We start from the raw sequence: 24,401 nt of genomic DNA, 5'->3' as shown, positions 1-24,401 counted from the left end.
AGAGGACTTAAGTTCTAGAATATTGGATATATTTGAATCATTAAAATAATCTTTGATTTATTGAACCAACCTCGAGCAGGTCCAAATTGGTGGTCAACACATGTCCTTGAGATTGTTAGCTTATAGGTCTAAGATAATGTTATATTTTTGCATCACATAACTATGATATGCTTTCATATCGTCTTGCCTATAAAGAGAGGTCATAAGACCCATCCCTATTTGGCTTAGCCTTTCTCACATGGCATTAAGATTTGAAGCCATGATTTTGAAACACATTTAGGTGAAGTAAGAATACAACCATAGTCTTAAGGGTATAAGTCTTTTCATTAGCCATCATGATACCCATTCCATGTGATTAACCATTTAAGATGGTGTTTACCAAGCATTAAGCCCCTTCTCCCTTGAGGATTTTCCTTGGGCATTAAAGCTAATCTCATTGGATAGCTCCATCACAGTCTTCACAACATTGAAGTGCATTCTCCAAGGGGGTCAAACATCAAGGCTCACTAACGTTATAAAATATCCACCATGCTTTTCACAAACATTGTGATGAGTTATCCAATTAATACGAAATCAAATATTAAAAAGAATAATAAATATTCTTTCTAGATAATAATATTCCACAAAATCCAGGTAAAGTTTGGCAAGTGCACTAGCTTCATACAAGCAAACAATCTTGTGTGTAAGTTAGGTGCTAGTGGGGGACAAGAGATGGAGAGATTAATGGCTTTTTTTATAAAAAAACACCAAATCAAAATTTACGAGGGGTATCTTTGGCCAAGAAAACATGGAAATGAAGGGTTCTTAATTTTTAGCACACGCACTATTGCATTCTTTGGAAGTGGTCAATAAAGAATGGCTTGATTCATGATTTGAGATGTGTATTAGGTAGGATTTTGTGTGATTATGTTCAACCTTGACCTTAAGTAATTCATTGTTTTATGGCCATGGGATTTTGACATGTGTTGATGTAGCATAAGGAAAAGATAGATACTTCATAGTTAGATGAGAGAGATGAGCTAGCGGCCATAAGTAAATCATACAATTTTCTTCCATAATCAATACCTTAACCTAGCCTTAAGGGTCCCTATTTATAGTGGGGGAGACTTTGGGATAAAACAAATATTAAAAAATATGACAACAAATAAACTTCCTAGATAATAATATTCGGAAAAGCCATCTTGGCAAGAGTGATTTCATTCAACCAAACAATCTTTGGAAGAGGGGAGCAAGAGATCACTACAAGAAAAATGTTCATTACCGACAGATTTCCAACGGACAATATTCCGGTGGATTTCCAACGAATTACAATGAAATATTTCTAACTGATTTATTAGGCAGATTTTCCGACGGATTTTAATAATTTCCAAAAAAAAATTATATATTTGTAATTTAATTAATTAATAATTTTATAGCTCATTTTCATTAATTATATATTTAATAATTTAGTTTAATTCATTATTAATTTAATAGCTTATTTTAATTAATTATCAATTTAATATCTTATTTTAATTCTTTATTAATTTGAATATTTTATTTCAATTTATTCTACATTTTAATATTAGTATTATTATTTAAATATAAAACAATAAATTTTGTAACATATTTTACTACAACAAAGTGGTAGACTCTTTGAAATATTTGCACAAGTTTGTGTGTTCGAATCCCAGGCGTCACCACATGGGAAGTGGGCGAGGGGGCAGCGCGGTCGGGCAACCAGCTCGAGCTTATTTTTTTAATTATTCCGACGGCTTTTTTTCTCCAGACAACCACCAAAAAATTTCTGGCTGAAAAATTTCGCAGAAAAATTTTCCAACGGCTTTTTCATGATAGAAAATTTTTTCGACACTGGCTTTACCTTAGAAAATTTTTCCGTAGGAAATCTGACGATAATACGTGATTTTCCTGTAGTATATGGAGGGATCTATGGTTTTAAAAAAAATAATAAATTAAAATTAGGATTTATGAGGAGAAGCGGTTGACCAAGCAAACCTGAAAATGGTGGTTTCTTGATGTTTAGCACATGCATGTTTGGATTCTTTGGAAGTGGTCGACAAAGCATGACTAGATAAGTGTATTTCATGGTGTATTTGGCGTGATTATGTTGAACCTTGACCTTAATGCAATGCACTGGTTTTGGTCATAAGATATTTTGGATATGTTGATGCAGCATTAGGAGGAGATAGATATATAATTAGCCAGACAAGAGAGATGAATTCGCGGCTATAAAAGAGATCTTAAAATTTTATTATACAATCAATATCTTAACCTAGCCTTGGAGGTCCCTTTTTATGATGAGGGAGACTTAGGGATAAAGCAAATCTTATAAAGAAAACAATATAAAAACTTATTAGGATTTAGAGAGAAGCGGTTGGCAAGCAAACATTGAAACGGTGGGTTCTTGATTTTTATCACACATGCTATTGCATTCTTTGGAAGTGCTTGACAAACATGGCTTGATTCATGATTTTAAATGCATATTTGATGATATATTTGGTGTAATCATGTTGAAACTTAACCATAATGCAATGCATTGATTTGAGATATAATCATAAGATTTTGGACATGTGTTGATGTAGCATTACTAGGAGATAGATACATGAGACAAGAGATGGGGAGATTTATGGCTTTTTGAAAAAACACCAAATTAGGATTTAGAGGGAGAAGCGATTGGCCAAGCAAACATGGAAATGGAGGGTGGTTCTTGATTTTTATCACACACACTATAGCATTCTTTGGAAGTGCTTGAAAAAATATCATGACTTTAGATGCATATTTGGGGATATGTTTGGTGTAATTATGTTGAACCTTAGCCTTAATGCAATGCATTGGTTTGAGATATGATCATAGGATTTTGGACATGTGTTGATGCAGCATTAGGAGAAGATAGATACATGATAGTTACATGAGGGAGATTAGCTAGTGGCTATATGAAAATCTTAAAATTTAACTCCAGAATCAATATCTTAACCTAGCCTAAGAGGTCCCTATTTGTAGTGAGGGCGACCTAGGAATAACGCAAACAAAGAAATGACATAATTATTAGTAAATAAGTCCTAATAAAAATAAAAAGGAAAAAATAATCCCAATAAAATAAAATTCAAATTTTCTAAAAGACAAAAATATTCAATAACAAATGTAAATTTAATTAATTAAATAGTCGATGTCGAAAATAAGTTCAAATCGGACAATTATCATAATATAGGCAAACACTAAATAACGAAGGCAGAAAAAATCAACTTCATCTTAAAGCACCATACCAGGTAGAGCTCTCCATAAAGGTAACTGTTGAATTTCTGGGTAAAGAGTGATGGAGGAAAAAAAGGATGCATATCAACTAACAAGACCAGAATATATTCCTTTATCATCCCACCCTAATTAGTGGCCCATCTAAATTTTTTAAGGAAAAAAATAATGGCTCAAAACTTCATTAGAAATGAAGGGATACACTATTTTATGCACTTTCTTTTATCAAATAATCTTTCATTTTGTGCAATAAAAAGAAATTGTGATGGAGTTCTGCACACAAAAGTCATTTACAAACTATACATATATGAGTTCTAGTCTTATAAATAATCAAAATTTGGGTGTTATGTAACTAATTGTCCCTTTTTTTTCATAGTGGGGGACCATTAGAGACCAACAACAATAACAACAACATCAAGCCTTTATCCCACTATGTGGGGTTGGCTACATGAATCCTTTTTCTCCATTTTGTCATATTAAAAGTTAAATTCTCATTTAACCATTATAGACCATTAAATATATATGATATGATTGAATAACTTCTTATCGTTGGAGAGAGATTTTAACACAAGAAGCAAGTATCATTTCTTAAGATTTAAAATTTAAATTCATTGATGTTTTAGCAGTAGCATATTGTTCCATTAAGCTAAGATCAAAAAGACTAAAGGAACTAGCGTTTTCCGAAACTATTGTTTTCACTCTCTTTGTACATAAAACCTTTTGATGAGTTTCATAAAATTGGAATAATTTTTTTTTTTTTGCTTTTTGGATCCCTTTTTCTATTTCTCTTTCCCCGTTTAAAGAAAAAGACTCCCAAGTTGAAGCACAGTTACATTATCCAGATTATATATAAGAGGGTTCCTCTTCTCCATCTCACATGATAAGGTGAGGAGAATAAGCAAAAAAAGATAGTATTGAGCAACAACATGCATTATTTTCACATTAGCTCTACAATTATCATCCACCAAAGAAAGAAGAAAATAGATATCGAACTATCAACACACCAACTTTAAGAAATATAATTTCTAGCATGAGCTTAAAGGCTTCTAGAAATCATTCCACTTTAATTTGACAGACATTACAAATCCCAATATTTTGTAGAGTTCCCACTTTCTTTATCGCCCCACCCTACTAAACTCCAACATTAATATCTATAGATCATTTTGACACTTGACAAATTTTCAGAAACCGTGATGCTTTTCAATCATCTCTTTATATGAATATTATTTGATTGCTTTAAAGAAAGCTATTGTTCAAGTAATTTCACATTATCTCCAAGGAAGCACTAAAACATATTCAGTTGTCGCTGAATCCTTAACAAATGTACGTTACAGTAAACAATAGCATCTTTCGGTAATTAATTGACAGCACTTATCTTTTCTCTCGAGGAAAAAAAAGGATTTTTTTCTGGCCAATGAAGTGAGAGAAAATATGCAATAAGTTGAGTGAGACAGAATAACAACTGAAAAAAATAAACGCACTAATAAAAACATAGTTGCAACACCTACCTCAGCTTCCACTCCATAAGCTGTTTGCACAGACACACGAGGACCCCCTACCTCATATTGGAGAAGTTTCCCTGAAGCAGCTCCAGATGCAACAGTGGCAAGCCTGGACATTTACAGGAGAAAACGTTTACTTTGGCTTCAACTAAATGTAAAGAATTTATAATTTGTATTATAATTATTATAATTTATATACCTGCAAGGAATCATGAGGTCACCTTCACAGACAACAACACTCGAACCATCACTTGCTTCAATAATCTTTTCCACTTTTGAGTCAAGAAATCTAACACCAGTTTCCTGACACCTGGAGAAATTATCAGCAGTCTAAAAATTTTCCTTCATAAATGGCTAAGAATTTTCTGTTCTTGCATACCTTCTCAACAACTCAGCATGCAACAAGTGCCTGCTAACTCTACCATATGCACGGCCTATCAGAATTGGATCGTTGCTATCAAGATATGCTATGGTATCTTGCCAAACATGCTCAATACAACCTTCCAGTCCAAGGCCTATACAAAGAAATTACTGCCTTCTAATGCTAGTGATATTAATTGATCAAAGTTCTAGAGCTGTACATATCGCATAAAGCTGAATGGTCAGCATATCAATGTTAAATACAGATGCTGCATGCTTCACAATGGAAAACTGTCAGTAGAAGAATAAACATCTAAAGAAGTTCAATTTTTCCTCACATCATAACCTTTAAAATGGCATTTCAGTGTCTTATTAGGAAACTATTTGCTAACTCTTTTTTTTTTTTTTTTTTGAAGAATGCTAAAAGTGCATAGAAAGGGAAACAAAGCCTAATTACAAACTACTAAATGTGAGGAACTCTTACACAATATTCCTTTACCATATTACAAAAGGAAGATGGTAAATCATTTTCACAAAACAAATCCCAAAGAAAATCAGAAGAAAAGGCATGATTAGCACAAAAATCTGCTAATCTATTACAACTACGTTTTACCCAATGAAAAATCACATTATTTACCTCATAAAGAAAAGAAGAATCTTCAATCACCAATCTTCTATTCATATTCTTCGGTATAATGTGCACGTTATGAAGAATATCAATAACATTCTTATTGTCACCTTCAACTATAATGCCTTCAACTCCTTCAAATCTGCCATGTAAGACTTCCTTCAGATCTGCAATGGCCGCCATCTCCAATTGGGCTATGTCCCAATGCATTTTCTTTCTCCCAAACGCAAGTAAGAACCTCCCTTTGCAATCCCTTACAATACCTCCAATACCAGCGTCATAATTTCCCTTCAAAGAAGCATCAATGTTGATCTTAATCCAACCGGGGGAGGAGGTTGCCATTTATCAAAAGACAACCCAAAGGACTGATTAACAACCCAGTTACCCGATTGAATAATATGTGAACGATCCTGGCTGATAAAACTGAGAATAGAAATAGCAATGAACACATTGCTTTCTTCAGGATTTCCATGCTTGACCTTGTTCCTGTGGTTCCAAACAAACCAAATAACAGTAAAATACATTTTAATCAACATCAAATTATCATTTTTATGCCGCTTAAGATCCACCAAACATTCAAACCACCCACTTAAACGGGTATTTGATATCCCCACCCTCTCAGTACATCCAGCACCTTCCGCAGTTTACAACAGTAGGTAGTAATATGATTGCTATCTTCCACTACTTCACAGCCCAATGGGCACAGGGGATCATCAGCAAGCTTTCTTCTAAAGAGGAAATCAGCTGTAGGCAAAGCATCCAAGAACAGCCGCCATAAGAACACCTCAAGCCTAACATTCAACTTCAATTTATATACCCAATTGAATGGAACAACACCACCCATGTTCTTATACTTTTCTTCCATAATTAGAGTAGAAATTGACTTCCCAGACATTTTAAACCTCAGCTCCATACTATCTCCAGACAAACAGGGAGAAATCTGAACCTTGCATATGAGATCCATAAGATCAGTCCCAAAGAACTGACTGAGTTTCATCAGATCCCAGCTGCCATCCGTGATGAAACTATCCAGGGTAACATCTTCATCCTCAAACATAGTAACAAACGTTGGCCACCTGATTAGAGATTTATCCAGAATCCATATGTCCTTCAGCACATTAATTTTTACCCCATCAGCAACTTTCCATCTAACAATTTCCCTGAGAGCATTCCACCCTAAAAACAGAATCTTCCATGTGCAGGAACTCCCATACAGCCGATACTACCACCAATTATCTCCATACTTAGCATTAAGTTGTCTGCTTAACATAGATTCAGGATTATCAATCAACTTCCAAGCAAATTTAGATCTCATAGCATCCCTTCTATCCACAGCTGATTGAACTTCCCAACCTCCATACTCCTTAGGCTTACAAACATGATCCCAAGCCATGTAATGAAGACCCCTCTTTCCATCACATTTATTCCATATAAAATCTCTACAAATCTTCTCAAACTCCAATAAAGTTTTCATTGGAACAAGAGAATGAGTCATGGTAAAAACCAGAAGAGAAAGAAAAACAGATTTAACCAACACCATCCTACCTGCAAAAGAGACAAACCTATTTCCCCAAACATTGATTTTCTTACAGGATTTATCAAATAATCCCTAAAAATCAGCCTTCCTTAAGCGTCTCAAAGCCAACTTGATGCCCAAATACTCAACTTCATCAACAAGCTTAATACCCATGAATCTGGAAATCTGCACTCTCCTCCTCCTGTCCGCCGAATTACCACAAACCAAAGAAGATTTATGGTAATTAATTTTTTGACCAGTCCACTTACAATAATCCTCCAATATCTTTCTAACTTTCTTCATGACGTTCCATTTGGCTTCCAAAAACAACAAAATATCATCTGCAAATAACAGATGGGAAATCCTCTGAGCATTAGTAGAAATTCTAATACCCACCTCATTATCCCTACTCCAAAAGGCGTTGGAAAGAAGTTGTGAGCAAAGAATAAACAGAAAAGGTGACAGAGGACACCCTTGGCGAAAGCCACTCTTCCCTTCAATCCAACCAGAATTAGATCCATTAATCACAATAGAAAATCTTGGATCAATAATACAATCCATTACCAAATGAACAAACCTGGAAGGGAAACCCAATTCTATCAACATTCTCTCCAAAGTAGACCAACACATACTATCATAAGCTTGCTCCATGTCCACTTTGATTGCCAAGAATCCATTACATGCTTTGGAAAACCTCAGCTTATTGAAAACTTCCTGAGCAAGAAGAAGATGATCAGAGATAGACCTACCCTTCACAAAAGCCGCTTGTTCTTCAGAAATAATCCTAGGCATAATCTCCACCATTCTGTTAAGCAAGATTTTAGCAACAATTTTATAAATTGAATTGCATAAACTGATAGGACGGTATGCTGAGGGAGTACTTGGATTAGAAGATTTGGGAATAAGCACAACTATTGTGTCTTTCCAATCCCTATTCATCGAACCAGTGTGGAAAAACTGCTGCACAGCCCGCACTACATCCACTCTAATGATCTTCCAAAAAGCTTTGAAAAAAGATTAGGTAATACCATCAAAGCCCGGAGCTCTGTTATTTCCCAAATTCAAGATAACATCACTGATTTCAGCTTCATTCAGTTCTCTGTTCAGCATTTCCTTATCACTGTCCAGCAAAGAGGTCCACGGCTTTGGCCACCCAGTAAAGCTGCAGGTCCTTGATTTCCATTTCACCTGGAAAAATCTCATGAACTCCTCCTCAATCGTTCCTGGATCATCTGACAGCACCCCATTAGAATCCTTCACTTGAGAAATCCAGTTGACATTCCTTCTAGAGTTTGCAAAGGAATGGAAAAATTTGATATTTGCATCACCATCCTTAACCCATTTTGCTTTAGCTCTTTGTCTCCACCAAGTATTGAGATTATTCAGCACAACATTTAATTCTTTAACTTTAGCTTTAAGTAACCACAGTTTATCCTCATTCAACCACCCATGCTTTGATTCTTCATCTTGTAAAACCAGAATTTCAGCTTTCAATTTGTCTTTCTCCAAAGAGAAATTCTTCAATCTAGTCTTGCTCCAATAAAATAAATCTTTCAATGTCTTTTTACATTTTTTATTAAGAACCTCCATGTCATCCCCCAAAAAAGGTCTCTTCCACCTACTAGAGACAATATGCTCAGCAGTCCTAAAGGAAGCCAAGTATCTTCAAACTTTATGCCACTTCTACCTTTACAAGTCATCTCGAACATCTTAAGAACAATCGGACAATGGTCCGAACCAACTCTAACAAGATGTCTAACCAATGTAATTTGGATTTTGTTGATGGCCAAGGAGTTAAGAATACATCTATCAAGCCTTTCCAAAATCCTCCCTCCACCACTCTTTGTTATTGCACCGAGTATACCTTGGTCCAACAAAACCAACTTCATAATAGTCATTCTCATTCATGAACTTCAACATGTCCAAAGAGCCTTGATTGGTTTTAAACCTTCTACCACCCTTCTTGTCCTCTTGAGACAAAATACAATTAAAATCCCCTCCGACAATAGAAGGAATATCTCTATTGGAAGCCTCTTGAACAACCTCCCAAAGATGCCTCCTCTTCACTGTCTCCTTACTTGCATAAACAGTAGAAATCATCCAAACACCTTTATTGAAAACATTAAGATCACCAATAACACATTGATCTGAAGTTTTCAAAACAGAAAATGATGCCAGATCAGACCTCCAAAGTACCATAATACCACCAGAAAGCCCTTCTGAAGGAAGAATGAAATACTCCCAACCAAGTCCCATCATTCTTACAAACAAGTCCTTCTCCATAGAAGAAATTTTAGTTTCAAGCAACCCTACAAAGAAAACTTTGTAGTCTTAACAATCTCCTTTAAGTAGAGGAAAGCCTCCCTCTTTTTGGCTCCCCTACAATTCCAAAAAATAATGGATTCCATTAAATTTGTTTGGGGGGAGAGCCCCCACCTTTCTTCTTCGAACCACCATCCACACTTCTACCTCTTGAACTAATTTTAATAGGTCCCAAAGCTCTAAGCTCTTTAGCAAGCTTACCCTTCACCAAATCTCCACTGGAGCCAGCATCTTTCTCTAACCTTCCAATAAACAAATTCCCCTCACACCCCTTAGCACCTTCAGCAGCAACAGGTCTTCCAGATACAGGAAAAACCCCTTCACTACCACGTCCTCCAGAGTCATTTTTAACACAAGCATCCTCTATCCCATCCTCTTCCTCCTCCTCCAACACAGCAAATTTATTCAAACAAACAGGAACAACAGGGTGAATAGCAACAGGAAACATACCAATTATCTTAGAAGGCGCCTCAATAGATCCAGCAGCCTCTACAGCAGAATTAACCAACCATTCCGAACCCCTTCTAGTAGAAGTCTTTTCCACCTCACCAGGTATTTCTCCTTCCTCCAATTGAGTACCTGCAACAAAGTCTTCCACCTTGTCACTACTTCCAATATCTGGAGTAATTTTCCCAATCAAATCATCATGTGCTCCAGCCCTTTTTACCCACTACTTTTTCACAGGAAATGGATTCTCCTGTTGGATAACCATTTTCCTATTTACTTTCTTCTTAACCATGATCCAAGGACCATAAGAGTGATCTGAATTCTCTTCCTGAACCTCTCCCATCTCCTTATCTCCCCTAGACACCCCCATATTCAAATCATTCTCAGAGTTTCCACGCCTTCAATCTGCAATCAGGTTTGAGGTGACCCACCATTCCACATCCATAGCAAAGAGTCGAAATCTTTTCATATTCAAATCTTTGATAGAATTTTCCAGAGATACTTTCAACCCAAGTTCCTAGAGGAAGACTCTGGTCCAGTCTAACCCTAACACAAACTCTGGAAAATTCCCTCTTCCCCCACTGAAACATATTTCCATCCATCATCAAAGGTTTACCAATGGAAGAAGCTATTCGAGCCACATTCACTTCATCCCAACAATGCAAGGGCAGATGAGGCATTCTAATCCAAATAGGGGAGGTTAATCCTTTCAAGGAAAGAGTTGAAAACTCTAAAGACCATTTCTCCATCCCCACAATAGAGCCATTGACAAACCACGGCCCTCCCGATAAAACACCTTCCATCATCTCAGATGACTCAAAGGAGCATAAAAACCATCCCCTCCCCAATGTAGTAAAATGGAATTTCCCGAACAACTTCCACTGCCTCCTAATCTCCCACACTACTACATGAGAAGGAACCTCCTTGCCAAATACTTTGATAACCAAGGAATTTCTGAGCTTCTGAGAATTCACAAACCTCCTTATCTTCAACCAATTTCACAGTCTTCCCATCCTCTGCAAAGACCTGCTCATTTTCATTGAAATCCAACCTGATATATGGCTTCCTTTTCCACGGATTTCCATCCACCTCAGCCATTTCCTTCACAGGCATTTTATCACTTATCTTGTCCACAAAATTCGAACCTCCAGAATCCAGACTCGGTAAGAATTGAACATTCCTGTTACCAGAACTATCAACATTCGCATTTATCCCATGGCCTAAACCAGAGATTGCATTTGAATTGCCGAATCTGTTAACATAAATGTTCATTTCCGAAGAAGTCGCCGCCAAATCCACGTGATTATTATCATAAATTTTATTTAAAAACACAGGTGAAACAGTCGCTTCATCACCAACAATATCCTTCCCTTTACCTTCTACAAACACTACTTTCTTGGACAACTCCAAACAATCATCCTTAATAATCAGCGGGCGTACGGGACGATCACTAACACCTTCCCCAGACAATTTACGTCTAACACCACCCAGATCTTGATCACAAGAATCCACTTTAACAACCTTACCATCAATCAACCTCAAAGACGATCGATGACCATCCAACGAGTTCATCAAAACAGATCCTTTAGCAAGGTTAAACCCAATACCTTTCCCTATCTCAGGTGGCCGGCGGCCATCCATTGCCACCGGAAAACCAATGCCGCGAAAGAACGGAATCAAAACCGCGAAAGAAAAAATTCAAAAAACGTCGCCTTCTCTCTCTAAAAAACCAGAGCTTCTCTCTCTAGAATTGTACACCAAAAATCAGCAAGAGCTTAAGTTATTTTGCATCTAACTATTTGCTAACTAGATGCCAACAATACACTATGGAAGCATCAACTCAGTAGAAAAAATAATAAACCACAAAATAACTTCAAATGAGCTCAAGCACCACAAAAACAGCAACAAAAACAACATCAAGCCTTTATCCCAGTACGTGGGGTTAGGAACATGAATCATTTTCTCCATTGTGTCTTGTTAAGAGTCAAATTCTCATTTAATAAAAAAAATTATTTCTAACCTTTCTAACCAAGTCTTTTTAGGTATGTCTCTACCTTTCTTAATATAGGACAAATACAATATAACTAGCATCCTAACTAGGTAATTGGAAGGCAATGTTTTATGTGACCAAACCATCTAAGACGACGATCTCTAATCTTATATACCACTAGAGCTACTCCAACATTTTCACATATATATTCATTTTGCATTTTGTCTCTAAAAGGGTAAAGACACTCATCCACTTGAACATCCTCATCATTGCAACATGAACTTAATTTTAAGATTCTCTTTTAATGGCCAATATTCTATGCCACAAAGCATTGTAGATCTCACTACCATCTTATATAATTTTCACTTTAGTTTGAAGGATACTTTACTATCACACAATATGCCCGATGCATTCCTCAACTTTAACCATCCAACTTGAATTCTACTAATACCATCCACATCTATTTCATCATCACTTTGAACAATAGGCATGAGATATCTAAAAATATACTCTTTTTAATGAATTGATCGACCAAAATCACAATCCCCCACAAGATCTATTACTACTAAAATCACTCTCCATGTATTCGATTTTAGATCTACTCAAGCAAAAAACCTTTAGACTCTAAGGTTAGCCTTTATAATTAAAGTTTTTCTTCAACTCCCTCTCTAGTCTTACCAACAAGAACAATATCATTAACAAAAAACATAAACCAAGGTACATCCTCTTGAGTATGTCCAGTAAGAACATCTATGACTTAAGCAAAAAGATATGGGTTTAAAGTTGATCTTCGATGTAATCCAACTGAAATAGAAAAATACTTTGTCAAACCACCTTATGTTTGAACACAAGTAACAACACCAGCATATTTATCCTTAATGACTTGAATATAAGCATTATTAACTCCTTTCTTTATTAGAACTTTCTAGTGCACTTCTTTTGGAAATTTATCATATGTTTTCTTTAAATCAATAAATATCATAAGAAGATCCTTCTTATTCTCTCTATAATCTCCAACAAACTTCTCAATAAATGTACAGTTTCTATAGTAGATCTAACCGACATGAATCCAAATTGATTTTGAGAAACAATAGTATCACGTCATAACCTATACTCAACAACTCTCTCCCATAGTTTAAATGTATAACACAATTAACTTAATTCCTCTGTAATCAACATACTTTTATGCATCACCTTTTTTTTTTTAAATAGTAACCATTATACTCATTCTCCACACATCTGACAACTTCTTAGTCAGCAAAATAATATTTAAATTTTTTGTAAGCCAAAAAACTCTTTCATCTCCTAAACATTTTCACACTTCTATTGGAACATCATCAGGTCTAACAGCTTTTTCATACTTTATTATCTTTAAATCTCTCTCTAACTTAAATTTTATTAATACAACGATAAAAACAAAAATATATATTTTCATTTAGAGTGCTAAGGTCACTAATGTCAATCGTATTCCTACAATCTTCATTGAAAAGCTTATTGAAATATCTCATCCACCTATGTTGAATATCTTCTTCTGAAAAAATTATTTTATAATCTTCATCCTTAATGCATTTTACTTGAACTAAATCCTTCTCATATCTCTTTGCTTGAAATAAATCCTTACTTCTCATATCTCTCCTTAAAATTTTATTTTTTAATCTTCATCCTTAATGCATTTTACTTGAACTAAATCTTTCTCATATCTCTTTGTTTGACTAACTTATACATAGATCTTTCGTCCTCCTTAATATTTAATATATTATAAAAATCATTAAAAGATCAATTTTTTACATCACATACAGGCCCCTTTATTATTTCTCAATTTTTCGAGCTTTTACGACAAAACTTCTTATTTTTTATCTTTTATTGCGCATTTTGATTCCACCACTAACTATTTTTGCTATTCGAGGCTTTTTCTTTTGATAATCCAAGCACATAATTTATAACATTCTTAATATCACTAGCTATTTTTTATTACATAACATTAACTTCCACATGCACAATTAAAATCTTAAAATCTTGAATCTTATTCTTAAAAATATTTTTATAAGTGTTTTTAAATGCCACCATCTAATCATAGGATAATATTTAATTTATTTTTTATATTCACCACATTTATATTAATATCCAAAACTAATAAGTGATGTTATGTATATAAACTTTAACTTGGAATAACTTTTTAATCTTTACAATCTAAACGATTTATTTTTCTTATAAGAAAATAATTAGTCTGAATTTTACTATATTCATTCTTATAAGTGATGAGATGCTTGTTTCTTTTCTTGAACATATTATAAGAAATTACAAAATCATAAGCTAGAGTAAAATCTAATATGATTCTACCACCTTCATTAGTCGCTCCAAACTTATAATCGTCATGAGTACTTTTAAAATCTTCTACCACTCTACCAACATGCCAATTTAAATCTCCTCCAATAAAAACTTTTTCTTCAACAGGCAACATTAATATTAATTTTTCTTAGTAATTCTAAAATTTTACTTTTAAACACATATTCAACCCTACTTACGGAGCATAAGCATTTATAATTTAAATAATCTTAGTATAAATAACAATCTTTAAAGCTATATTTCTATCTTCAATTCTATTAATTTTACAACACTATCCTTCAAACTCATATATATAAATTACACATTGTTTCTAGTACAATCCTACCTGAATATCATAGAATCAGATCAAATTAAAACTCATCTTTTATGTATAGTTGGGTAAAGATAAATCCTGATCTGAGGTATACAGGATTTTCTTATGAGAATGTTTTGGAGATTATTAGTGGTTTTGTATTTATATATATCTTTGAATGGAATGTTTAGAATGTTTCCACATTGTTGATGAATATAGTGAATTCCATCTGTTGGATCGATCACTAGACCTTGCCAACCAGTCCATACAAGGCTAGGCCAAAATATATCGAAGGCGGAATAGAGTTCCACCCCGTGGTTGCTTCACCCCTCTGTAGTCGTTTGAAATGATGTTTTTATTGTGATTTGGGAGGAAAAATTCAAAAGGGATGTCGTTTTGGGATCTATTTTTGGATTATATGCTTTATGGGAGAAATTTTCATAGGGATAGGGGATGGCTTGTTTGCTAAAATTAGAGTTTTCATAGGGTGTTTGGGTTCTAGTTGACAAGTAGAGATTTGGGAGAGCCAGATCCTCGTCTCCAAATGAGAATCCTGTGTCTTGCTTTTCTTTGCATCTTCTTTCAATAAAAATTGTTTGTGAACGTTCTTCCCAATTTCTATTATTTTGTCTGCTGATTTTGCGAAAAAAGTGCATCTATTTCCTATCAAATTGGTATCAAAGCACATCAACCAGTGGTACCCATGGCCGGGAAGAAGATGGAAGTATTAGAAGGAGAGATGGGTTAATTAAAATCAAATTTTGTAGAAAATATTATTGAATTTGAAAAAATGGATGGGAAGTTCAACGTCGTGGAAGAAATGTTGAAAAAGTTGCTAGAGGCCCAACCCAAGATGATGTCATCGGAGGCGAGGAGAGCCACTGACGGTCAAGGAAGTGGTGGAAATCTGAATCCAACAATGAAAGGGGACAATCAAGAAGTAGAGATTTTGGAAGGAGAGGATGGGATGCCTCCCCTAAATCCTATTTCTAGGGATGAGATAAGCAAAAGGTATGAGAGGAAGGCTGATTTTGTGAGAGAGGAGCCAATTATAAACGAAGAGATGCTAAATTTGAAAGAAGATGGGGGAATTTCAAAGAAGGGTTTGGGTACGAGAGCAGGAGGAAGGATGACAATTGGGGTGGGGGGGGTCCACCCCCTTGGGGAATGGGTGGTTATGGAGGATTCAGGGGGAACAGAGGAGATCTGAGGGTAAGGAAGCTAAAGATGCCTATCTTCGAGTGAGAGGATGCACATGGATGGATCTACAAGGTGGAGATGTATTTCACCATCAATGGGCTGATGTAGGAGGAGAGGCTTACGGCAACTGGCCTATATTTGAGGGAAAGGCCTTGGCTTGGTACCAATGGAGAGACATGGGATAGCCCATATGGAGCTAGAGAGAGTTCAATGACTGCTTGTTGGAATGTTTCTGAAACAGCAGAGAAGGGACTTTTATGAGCAGTTTTTCTCCCTAACGCAGGAAGGCTTAGTGGTAGAGTGCCATGAAAAGTTTGAGTACCTTGCTAGCTGGATGGATCGGCTTTCTAAGATTGTGCTTGAGGAGAACTTCATAAAAGGGCTCAAACTAGAGATCTAGATAGCAGTTAGAATGAAGAGGTCTCGTAACTTAAGAGAGGCTTTGGAGCTAGCACAATAAGTGGAGGACCAGAAACACCTATAGAGGGTTGTCAGAGGTAGAAGCTTAAGAGGACCGTATAGGATGACTACCACTTAGCACCAAAGGGACCTACACCAAGTAGCCTTCGAGATATCTCAAAGGAGAAGCTTATAGGAGGGGGGGATCGAGGGAAATTTTAAGAAGCTCACTGAGGAGCTGCTGTGCTACAGCTATAATGAGAGGTATACATCGTGGCATAGGTGTAAGGACCGAACTCTTCAAGTTCTCACCGTCTGCGATAACGAGGAAACATAGGAGGGAGGTGGAAGTGAGGCATTGGTAGAGGAGGAAGATTTGCATCTAGACATGGTGGAAGTCTCCTTTAACTCAGTGGTGTGATTCACTCCATATTACACCATGAAAGTAAAAGGAGAAATAGTAGACAGTGAGATGATGGTGCTAATAAATAGTGAAGAAACCCACAATTTCATCTCTAACCAAGTCGTAGACCAATTGGGGGTGAAATTGGTTGGTACAAGGTGTTATGGAGTGATGATGGGGCACTAGAAATATGGAGATGGATAGAGGAGTGCATGGGATACTAGTGTCTATAGTGTCCGACCGTGACAAGGTATTCTTCGGTTACTTTTGGGGAGAGTTGTTTAGGCTGTAGGGGTACTGAAGAGGAGCGCCGCTTACCGCCCTCGTTTTAGAGACACCTCGATTGTGAGTCAAGTGGCTATCATAAACAGAGTACTGGTACAACATTTCGTATCATTTGGCATCCCAGGTGACTCCATTTAAGTTGTTGCATGGAAGGATCCACCTAAACTAGTGCATTTTGGGCAGAGTAGCACACCAGTTTCTTCTATAGAACAATACTTGAAGGAGCTGGAAAGGATGTTGGGGGAATTAAAAAGGCATATACTGAGGGCTCATCAAATCATGAAGAAGCAGGCAGATGGGCATAGGAAGGACATCAAATTTGAGGTGGGAGAGTGGATATAATAGAAGCTTCATCCTTATAGATAAAGAACAATAGCGAACAGGAGAAATGAAAAGCTGGCACCAAGGTACTTTGGCTCTTACAACATATTCGAGAGGATCGGAGGTGTGGCTTACCGATTAAGGTCTCTCAAGTAAGGTCTTGACTTGTGGAGGAAGAAGATGGATGTTAGCCAGAGCAATCATGTGTAAGGCTATTTTCCCTCTCTCTAAACAACACCTTTCTCTCCCTTGTCCAAAGCACTCTTTTTAAACTCTCTCTCACAAAAGACTCAAGCCCTTTGACAGCCAAAAGACTTCTTTAAATGAAATAATAGTTGTTTAAATAGTAGGCTCCAAGAAAACCCTACTTTTCAATTTTGTCGCAACTATTCATACAATACGATATAAGAATCATATAGTAAGATTAGTTTGCTTCGTCAAAGATCGCCCAGCACGATTTAAAATATTATAGTACGATATGTTCAAATCAAAACATCAGATCATATTGGATTAACCTAATTCGTCCAGAGAGCCGTCGGGTTGTTCTTACAGTATGATTTTTGGATCATACTGGACGAACCAACTATCATCAAGAGCTCCTTGGGTGAGACGTACAGTACGGTCTAGGATTGTACAATACAATCAGCAATTAAATAAGATCCAATTAATTTAATTTGATTCATTAATTAATGAACCTAATTAGGAGACAACAATTAATATATTGTACGTTATGAAATAATTCATACAATACTAACAATTTAAATTTTGAAATTCAAATTTGTCAATTTTAGGTAAGTTAGATTCCACTGTGGGATTTCTGGTTATAGTTGATCATCCAGTATGATGTGGTATTCGTACTGTATATTATAAATTATTTTTTTATTTATAATTTCTATTTTAAGAGATCATGCAATAATATCATGATTATGTGGTACAATTTACAGAAAAAATTCAAATATTTATTTTACACTCAACATGTGTGTGCGCACAATTGTCAAGCTAACATATACATTTTATAATACATTGACTCAAAAAAAGATAAAAATACAGACTTGCAAAAATCAATCATATACTACCCAATCTTAAGCCCTGATTCTTTGGTGATGCTTGGTGTATGTGGTACCTGAAATGTTAATACATACAAAAAAGATATGCAATAATAACAAGTAGGATAAACTAAGTAAACTCTAATAATATTTGTAATCAATAAAACATAAGCTCAAGCTTCCGGATGCAACATTTGTAGCTATAATAAAAGAAAAGTAAATGATCCACAAATGCATAAATTGAAAAAATTTTAATTTAGACCTAATTATTCATACAAGAATATCTTTTTGGTAGAGCAAGATGTTAAATGGTCCACTCAGATAATTGAGAGCAACTCCTAAGAGAAGCAATATTTTTATGTGAAAATTTTGGAAAAGAGAAAAATCATGGAACTTGGCTCATTTAAATTTATTTCACTAGTGTGAATTGAATATTACAAAGAATGTCTTTACCGATAAATGGAGTGCTTTAATGCAAATTGGTAGACATGAATAGCAGAAAATCTCTTATGATAGTAGGAGCCTTGGAGCATTTGAGTTATCAATAGACAATAATGAGCGTAAATCAATAGAAAATGATGAGCGTAAACTTGATCGGAGATTGAGTGACTGATACGACAATCATTAGAAATCGATGGCTAAAAGAGATTGACATCAATTTTTAGTTAGTCCTGAGAAATAATTAAAAAAGGAACATCAGAGGTAGGGTCACAACCAAACAGTTTAACTCAATTATTCTCATTTAGGGGGATACTAGATGACCAAGAAGACCTATTTTAAACATCGATGACTAACAAACATGAAAAATCACTCTTTGTTATGCGTTAGGCAATTATCAACAAGGAACATTGAGGATAGGGAACATCGGGCAATCAACTTGGTCTCTCTCCTTATAAGAGGGAAGGTGACCAAGAAGACAGTATTAGATGCCCGTAATTAGTGAACGGTGGGTCTTTAGTAAGTTTTAAGTGACCGTTGAAATTGGATATCAGAGTCAAACAAATATCGAGTGGGTGTAAACGAGGAAAATCGAGCTTGAGTCAATGCTAACTTGAATTGAGCTTGCCTACATAATGGTAGCCTCAAACAGAAGCTCGAGAATGAGTTGAGCTCATATGGTGAGCTTGAGCTCGGCTTATCAAAATAACAGCGGTCTTGAGCTCAAGACAAATTTTCAAAACCCCAAGGCAAGAGTTCACTGACATGAACAAAAGCTTGTCAAAGATGGAATCAATGGGAGTGCAGTAAAGAAGGCAAAGATGGGACCGATAACATTGGGGGAAGTCAAGTGAGAGCTTGCTGAAGAAGATAAGGACAAGACTAGTGACGTTTAAAGAAGAAGAGGAGTGCATGAATCAAACAACCCTAAATCAAATGACAAGAATTAAGAATTTTTATTTAATTAAGTCGGCTCACGAGCAAATGAGCTAAGTCGACTTCATGTCCAAACTTAAGCTCTTAAATTATACAAGTTGTAATCTAAATTGAAGCTCAACATTGTGGCTAAATATGCTCGACTCACGAACTCATTCATGAGTTGAGTTTGAGCCAGCTTTGCTCACTTAGACCCTTAATATAGGGTAGTATGACTCGATCATTCTTCTTATTATAGGGGAGACCAAATGACCATGAAAGACTTGCGTTGAGTATCAATAGTTAATAAACATCAAACGTCGCTATTTTGTAAGAATTGAGCAACAATCAACAAAGAAAACCAAAGGTTAGGCAACATCAAGCTACTTAGGAAAATTTGACTTGGTCATTCTCCGAATAGGAGGGAGACTTTTATCAACTCATCACCTTGATCCCCATGATAGTTATACCAAATAGAAGTAGTAGTTATGTAGAGATAGTTTGACATTCTCAGCAGGCTGCATCACTCACTCACTCTCAAAATCCAATGTCATCCTCACTTATGTTTTCAAGATGTCTTAAATTATTTCATCCATTTTAAATCAATATACAATTAATGATTAAAAAAACATTGAAATTGAGTGGCCTTTAATGCAAAATCCAATGGTCTCCTTCAAATATTAGAATTAAAAAGAAGAAGGTTTCTTCTCTCTGTATATAAGTACAAAGTATTACAAATTTTAGGAAATTCCAATCTCAAAATTTTCTATCACTAAGCTACATTGATGTAGGCAGGGGGGGACAAATCAAATCCTAATATTTTATTTTTGACTTCTCTAGCTCATTAATGTCAAGTGGAAGTTTAGCTCATTATGAGCTGATTTTTAGTTCATTTATTGAACTAAAAATTAGCTCATTAATTCTTAAACTTGGCTTTTCTCCTTCCCCTTTTTATTCTCATTTCTCTTGCCTTTTCCTCTTCCTGTTAACTCTTGGGCTACTGCGATTTTCTGCTGGTTTTTGGCCCCTCGGTTTGCTTCTGAATTAATGTCCTGTGGTCCCCCTTTTATCGAATTTGTGGTGGTTGTTTGGCTGCTGGGTTCTGTGATGTATCTGTCTGGATCCGTGGCCTTTTTCCTTATGCTTTTGCTGTGCCGTTTGGGATTTCAATAAAGAGTATGTTGGCCTTTCATTTCCGCATTTATGTGTGGATTTGAAGAGATTTTGGGGGCTGTTTTTGGACAGAATTTGAACAGTTTAAGTGGCTGTTTGGTGGCTATTTTTGGGTGAATTCCAATTTAGACTTTTGCTGATTTCTAAACAGATTTCTACTGCAGTTTTTAGGTGTCTTTTGGCCTTCTATTTTCAGCTTTTAATTAATGCCCTCTTATGTCTATAAATAGTAGTTGTTTTGTAATGTTTTAGAGAGGTTATGATGATAATTTTTGGGACAAAACCTGTGAGGTTTTTCTTGGAAAAAGCTTGAGAGCTTTGTTCCACTTCTTCTTCTACTTCTATGGAAATCTTGCGAGCTCTTTCCAACCTTCGTCTTGGCTTCTAATCTCTTTCATCTCTCCGCAAGTATCCACTCCATTGTATCCTTCGTCTCTTGAAAAAGCAAGTTTAGGTGTGTGTCCAAGTTTGTAAGTGTTGTTTGTAAGTGACATGAAATGTAAGAGTTTTCTCTAATATTATGAAAGTGTCTTTGTTTCTTATTTTGTGTCTTTTTAGAATTTGGTATATTTCTTTAGCATTTTTAGTATTTCTTTTATATAGGAAGTCTCCTAATTTTGTGATCAAAAATTTGGGACGCCCTTCCCAAATTTTTGATCGCATCATGCATTAATAATATCAAATGCTCTAAAATTGGAGGACATATTTGCACATAAGGTTGGGTGTGATTTTAGTGTCTTATATGTGCAACATTAGCTTTTTCAAACTATTCCACAATAACCAGCATAAATAATTTATTGATCAAAAACCATGCTTGAAATATCTGATAAAGTAGACTATAAATTCGAAGTAACCCAAGTAATGAAATATCGTTAAACTCATCCTCCCATGTGCCATAGTTATTTGTAATGTAATCAGATGTCTTAAAATATTTCATCCATTTAAAATAAATATACAGATAAACTATTTCATTCAAAAAGGAGAAGGTTCCTTCACTCTATAAACTAGCATAGAGTGCCACAAATTATAGGGAATTCTAATCTCAAAATTTGATATCACTAAGTTAGATTAATCTCATCAAATGCTCTAGAATTGGAGGACATGTTTGGTCATAAGTTTGTTTATGATCGTAGTGTCACTTATTTACTACATTAGCTTTTTCAAACTATTCCACATGAACCAGCATAAATTATTTAATCATAAAAAACCATGCTAGAAATATATGTTAAAGTGGACTATAAATTCAAAGTAAAACAAGTAATGAATTACCTTTAAACTCGTCCTCCCATACGCCATAGTTATTTGTAAATGGAAGGTCAGGTCCAATAAGGCCTACTCTCAATCCACTCTTAGCCGCCTCTGTGGCCAACGACATACCAGCTGGACCACACCCGACCACGATCAACTCCAGCAAAGGATCGCTGGAAGAAATCATTGGCAACTGCGGGATGCAATATAATTCAATCAAACTTCCGAAATGATGAATAGAAAGTCTTGAAAAATAGTATATGGCCTCATTTAATTCAACTGTGATTATGTTATGCTTTTAAAACACTGCATTAAAAAAGCAAACATAGTTATATAACATTATGAGTTATTCTAAAAAAGAGTTCATACGTTCATAAAGTGCAAAGGATAATGATAATTTACTAAGAAAAAATCTCATCTAAATGAATTTTGGTAAATTTTTAAACGTAATTTTCAAGTAAATAAAAACTATTTTGTTTAGAAATTAAGCAACATAGCAGTAGGACCAAATGAATCCTAAGATAAATTAGCCATGAGAAAGAAGCAACACCAGTACGTCAAGAAGCATAAAACCATATAAGACCTGCAGCATAAGGATTTGACCGAAACCCATAAAAAAATTAAAAATTAAAAATTAAAAAAAAATCCAGATGCAGTAGAAGATCATAGCATTAACGGCGAGGGGCCTTCAATATTATCAGGAATAAGTTTTATGAACCAAAAAAGAGCCATTCACAAAAAAGTGACACAAAAAAGTGACTTTCTTTACTAATATATTAGTTTTTAACCAGGCATTGCAATCCCTCGATGAGCAACTAAAACAAAGAAAACATACTAAAAAATAAGAAAATAACAGTTTAGGAATTCGCAAAAGAGAAAGAGTGGACTTTGTCAGCGATTTTGCTTTGCTTTTCCATTGGCTTCCGCTCCTGCATTTGGACAAAGAAACGTTCACTTCCACCGGCCTTAATGTAATCCTCCTCGTCAGCAAATTCCTCCACTCCCTTCACCTCCGTCATCGCCCCGCTGGCTCGAAATGGAGGAAGAAGCCGAATCGAGCGTTTTCTCTGCCGAAGCAGCGGCCACCGCTCGCCCGCAGCAAGTCGCCTCTGGCATTTCCAAGCGCAGAATGGCAGAGAGAGACCGGCAGCACGCATTCGACCTAGACACTCCATGGAGACCGGTGAAACAGAGAATGAAGTCGGTTTAAACTCTTCCGAGTCTCTGAATCCTGGAGCAGATTGCACCAAAAAGAGGAAAAAGTCTAGCGGAGGTGAATAGTTAGAGAGACGAAAGCAGATATGAGATGCTTTCGAGGTGGAGGGAACGGGAGCGGCTCTTCCCAAGAACACGTGTAATATTATAATTGGTTAAATTGATCGGCGCTTTCAGCTTGAGGATATGTTTACATGGGAGTGCTGGTGTAAAGTCGTGCAAGGGAATAGTGATATATAGGTAGTAAGGGAGCCGAATTTATTTAGCTGGTTTGGTTTATGGGCTCAAGTTCCAGCTCTATTCGTTTATGGACTCGCAAATTGAGCTCGAGTTCGAGCATGAGTCAGCTCGGCCTGTGAGCTCGCGAGCCGGCTCGAATAAATATTAATATTTTTAAATAATTTTAATTTATTTATTAAATTTAAATATTAAAAAAATTAATAAAAATCACCTAAGTTTTATTTAGATGTTAAATATTTAATCTTTTTTTCTAAATTTTGAATAAGTTTTAAAAATCTCGTTTATGTTTTAAAAATCTCGCCTAAATTTTTAAATTCCCGCCCATGGCTGAAGAGCCGGCTCGACCTCATTCACAATGGTACGAGCTCGAGTTCGAGCTCACCTATCGATCTCGACTCGACCTCGAGCTCGAGTCAAGCTCACTTTCCAACTGACGAGCCGAGCTCGATTGAGGTCTACACTCGACTTGACTCGACTCATTCACACCCTAGTACAGACTAATTGAGATTTTGCATAAGTTGCTTGAGATTTGGCTCAATAAAAATTCATTTATGCGCGTTTGATAAGTTAAAAGAATGAGCTTAAACACTTTTGATAAGTACTCAATCCATTAATAATCAAGCTTGAACAGTGTGATGTTCGGCTCGTTTAAGTTCCTAAACAAGCTCGTTAATAAGCTGGATTACAGCTTATATTCAACTCGAATTATCTTAAAATAAATAAATAGTTTTAAAATTGTATATCATCAAAAAATTATCTTGATCGGGCATGAATCTCGAGAAAAAATCAAGTTGAAAGTTTCTCAAATTAATTTGGAATCATATGAACTCCAATTTCAGCAAACTTACAGTCGAATTGAACGTCACATT

At 35.7% G+C, this 24,401-nt stretch overlaps 1 protein-coding gene across 2 annotated transcripts in view; it reads right to left on the bottom strand.

Moving 5' to 3' along the window:
- LOC110115201 (lycopene epsilon cyclase, chloroplastic) overlaps positions 1-23,472 on the bottom strand; it is an 83,537-nt gene extending 60,065 nt beyond the window's left edge. Inside the window, exons 1-5 of one of the 2 annotated variants that reach the window (XM_020848373.2) lie at positions 22,965-23,472; positions 22,099-22,270; positions 5,128-5,263; positions 4,948-5,058; positions 4,755-4,857 (exon numbers count right to left, since the gene is read on the bottom strand). In XM_020848373.2, the coding sequence (XP_020704032.1) occupies positions 4,755-4,857; positions 4,948-5,058; positions 5,128-5,263; positions 22,099-22,270; positions 22,965-23,252 (810 nt within the window). In that variant the 5' untranslated portion in view covers positions 23,253-23,472. The remainder of the gene's footprint in view (positions 1-4,754; positions 4,858-4,947; positions 5,059-5,127; positions 5,264-22,098; positions 22,271-22,964) is intronic. The other variant, XM_028694189.1, reaches the window with a different exon arrangement.
- Between the last annotated feature and the right edge of the window lie 929 nt (positions 23,473-24,401).

This window comes from Dendrobium catenatum, unplaced genomic scaffold (genome assembly GCF_001605985.2).
Source record: "Dendrobium catenatum unplaced genomic scaffold, ASM160598v2 fragScaff_scaffold_3, whole genome shotgun sequence".
Taxonomy (NCBI): Eukaryota; Viridiplantae; Streptophyta; class Magnoliopsida; order Asparagales; family Orchidaceae; genus Dendrobium; species Dendrobium catenatum.
Note: the sequence above shows the minus strand (reverse complement) of the source record. Positions and strands in the feature narration are given on the sequence as shown.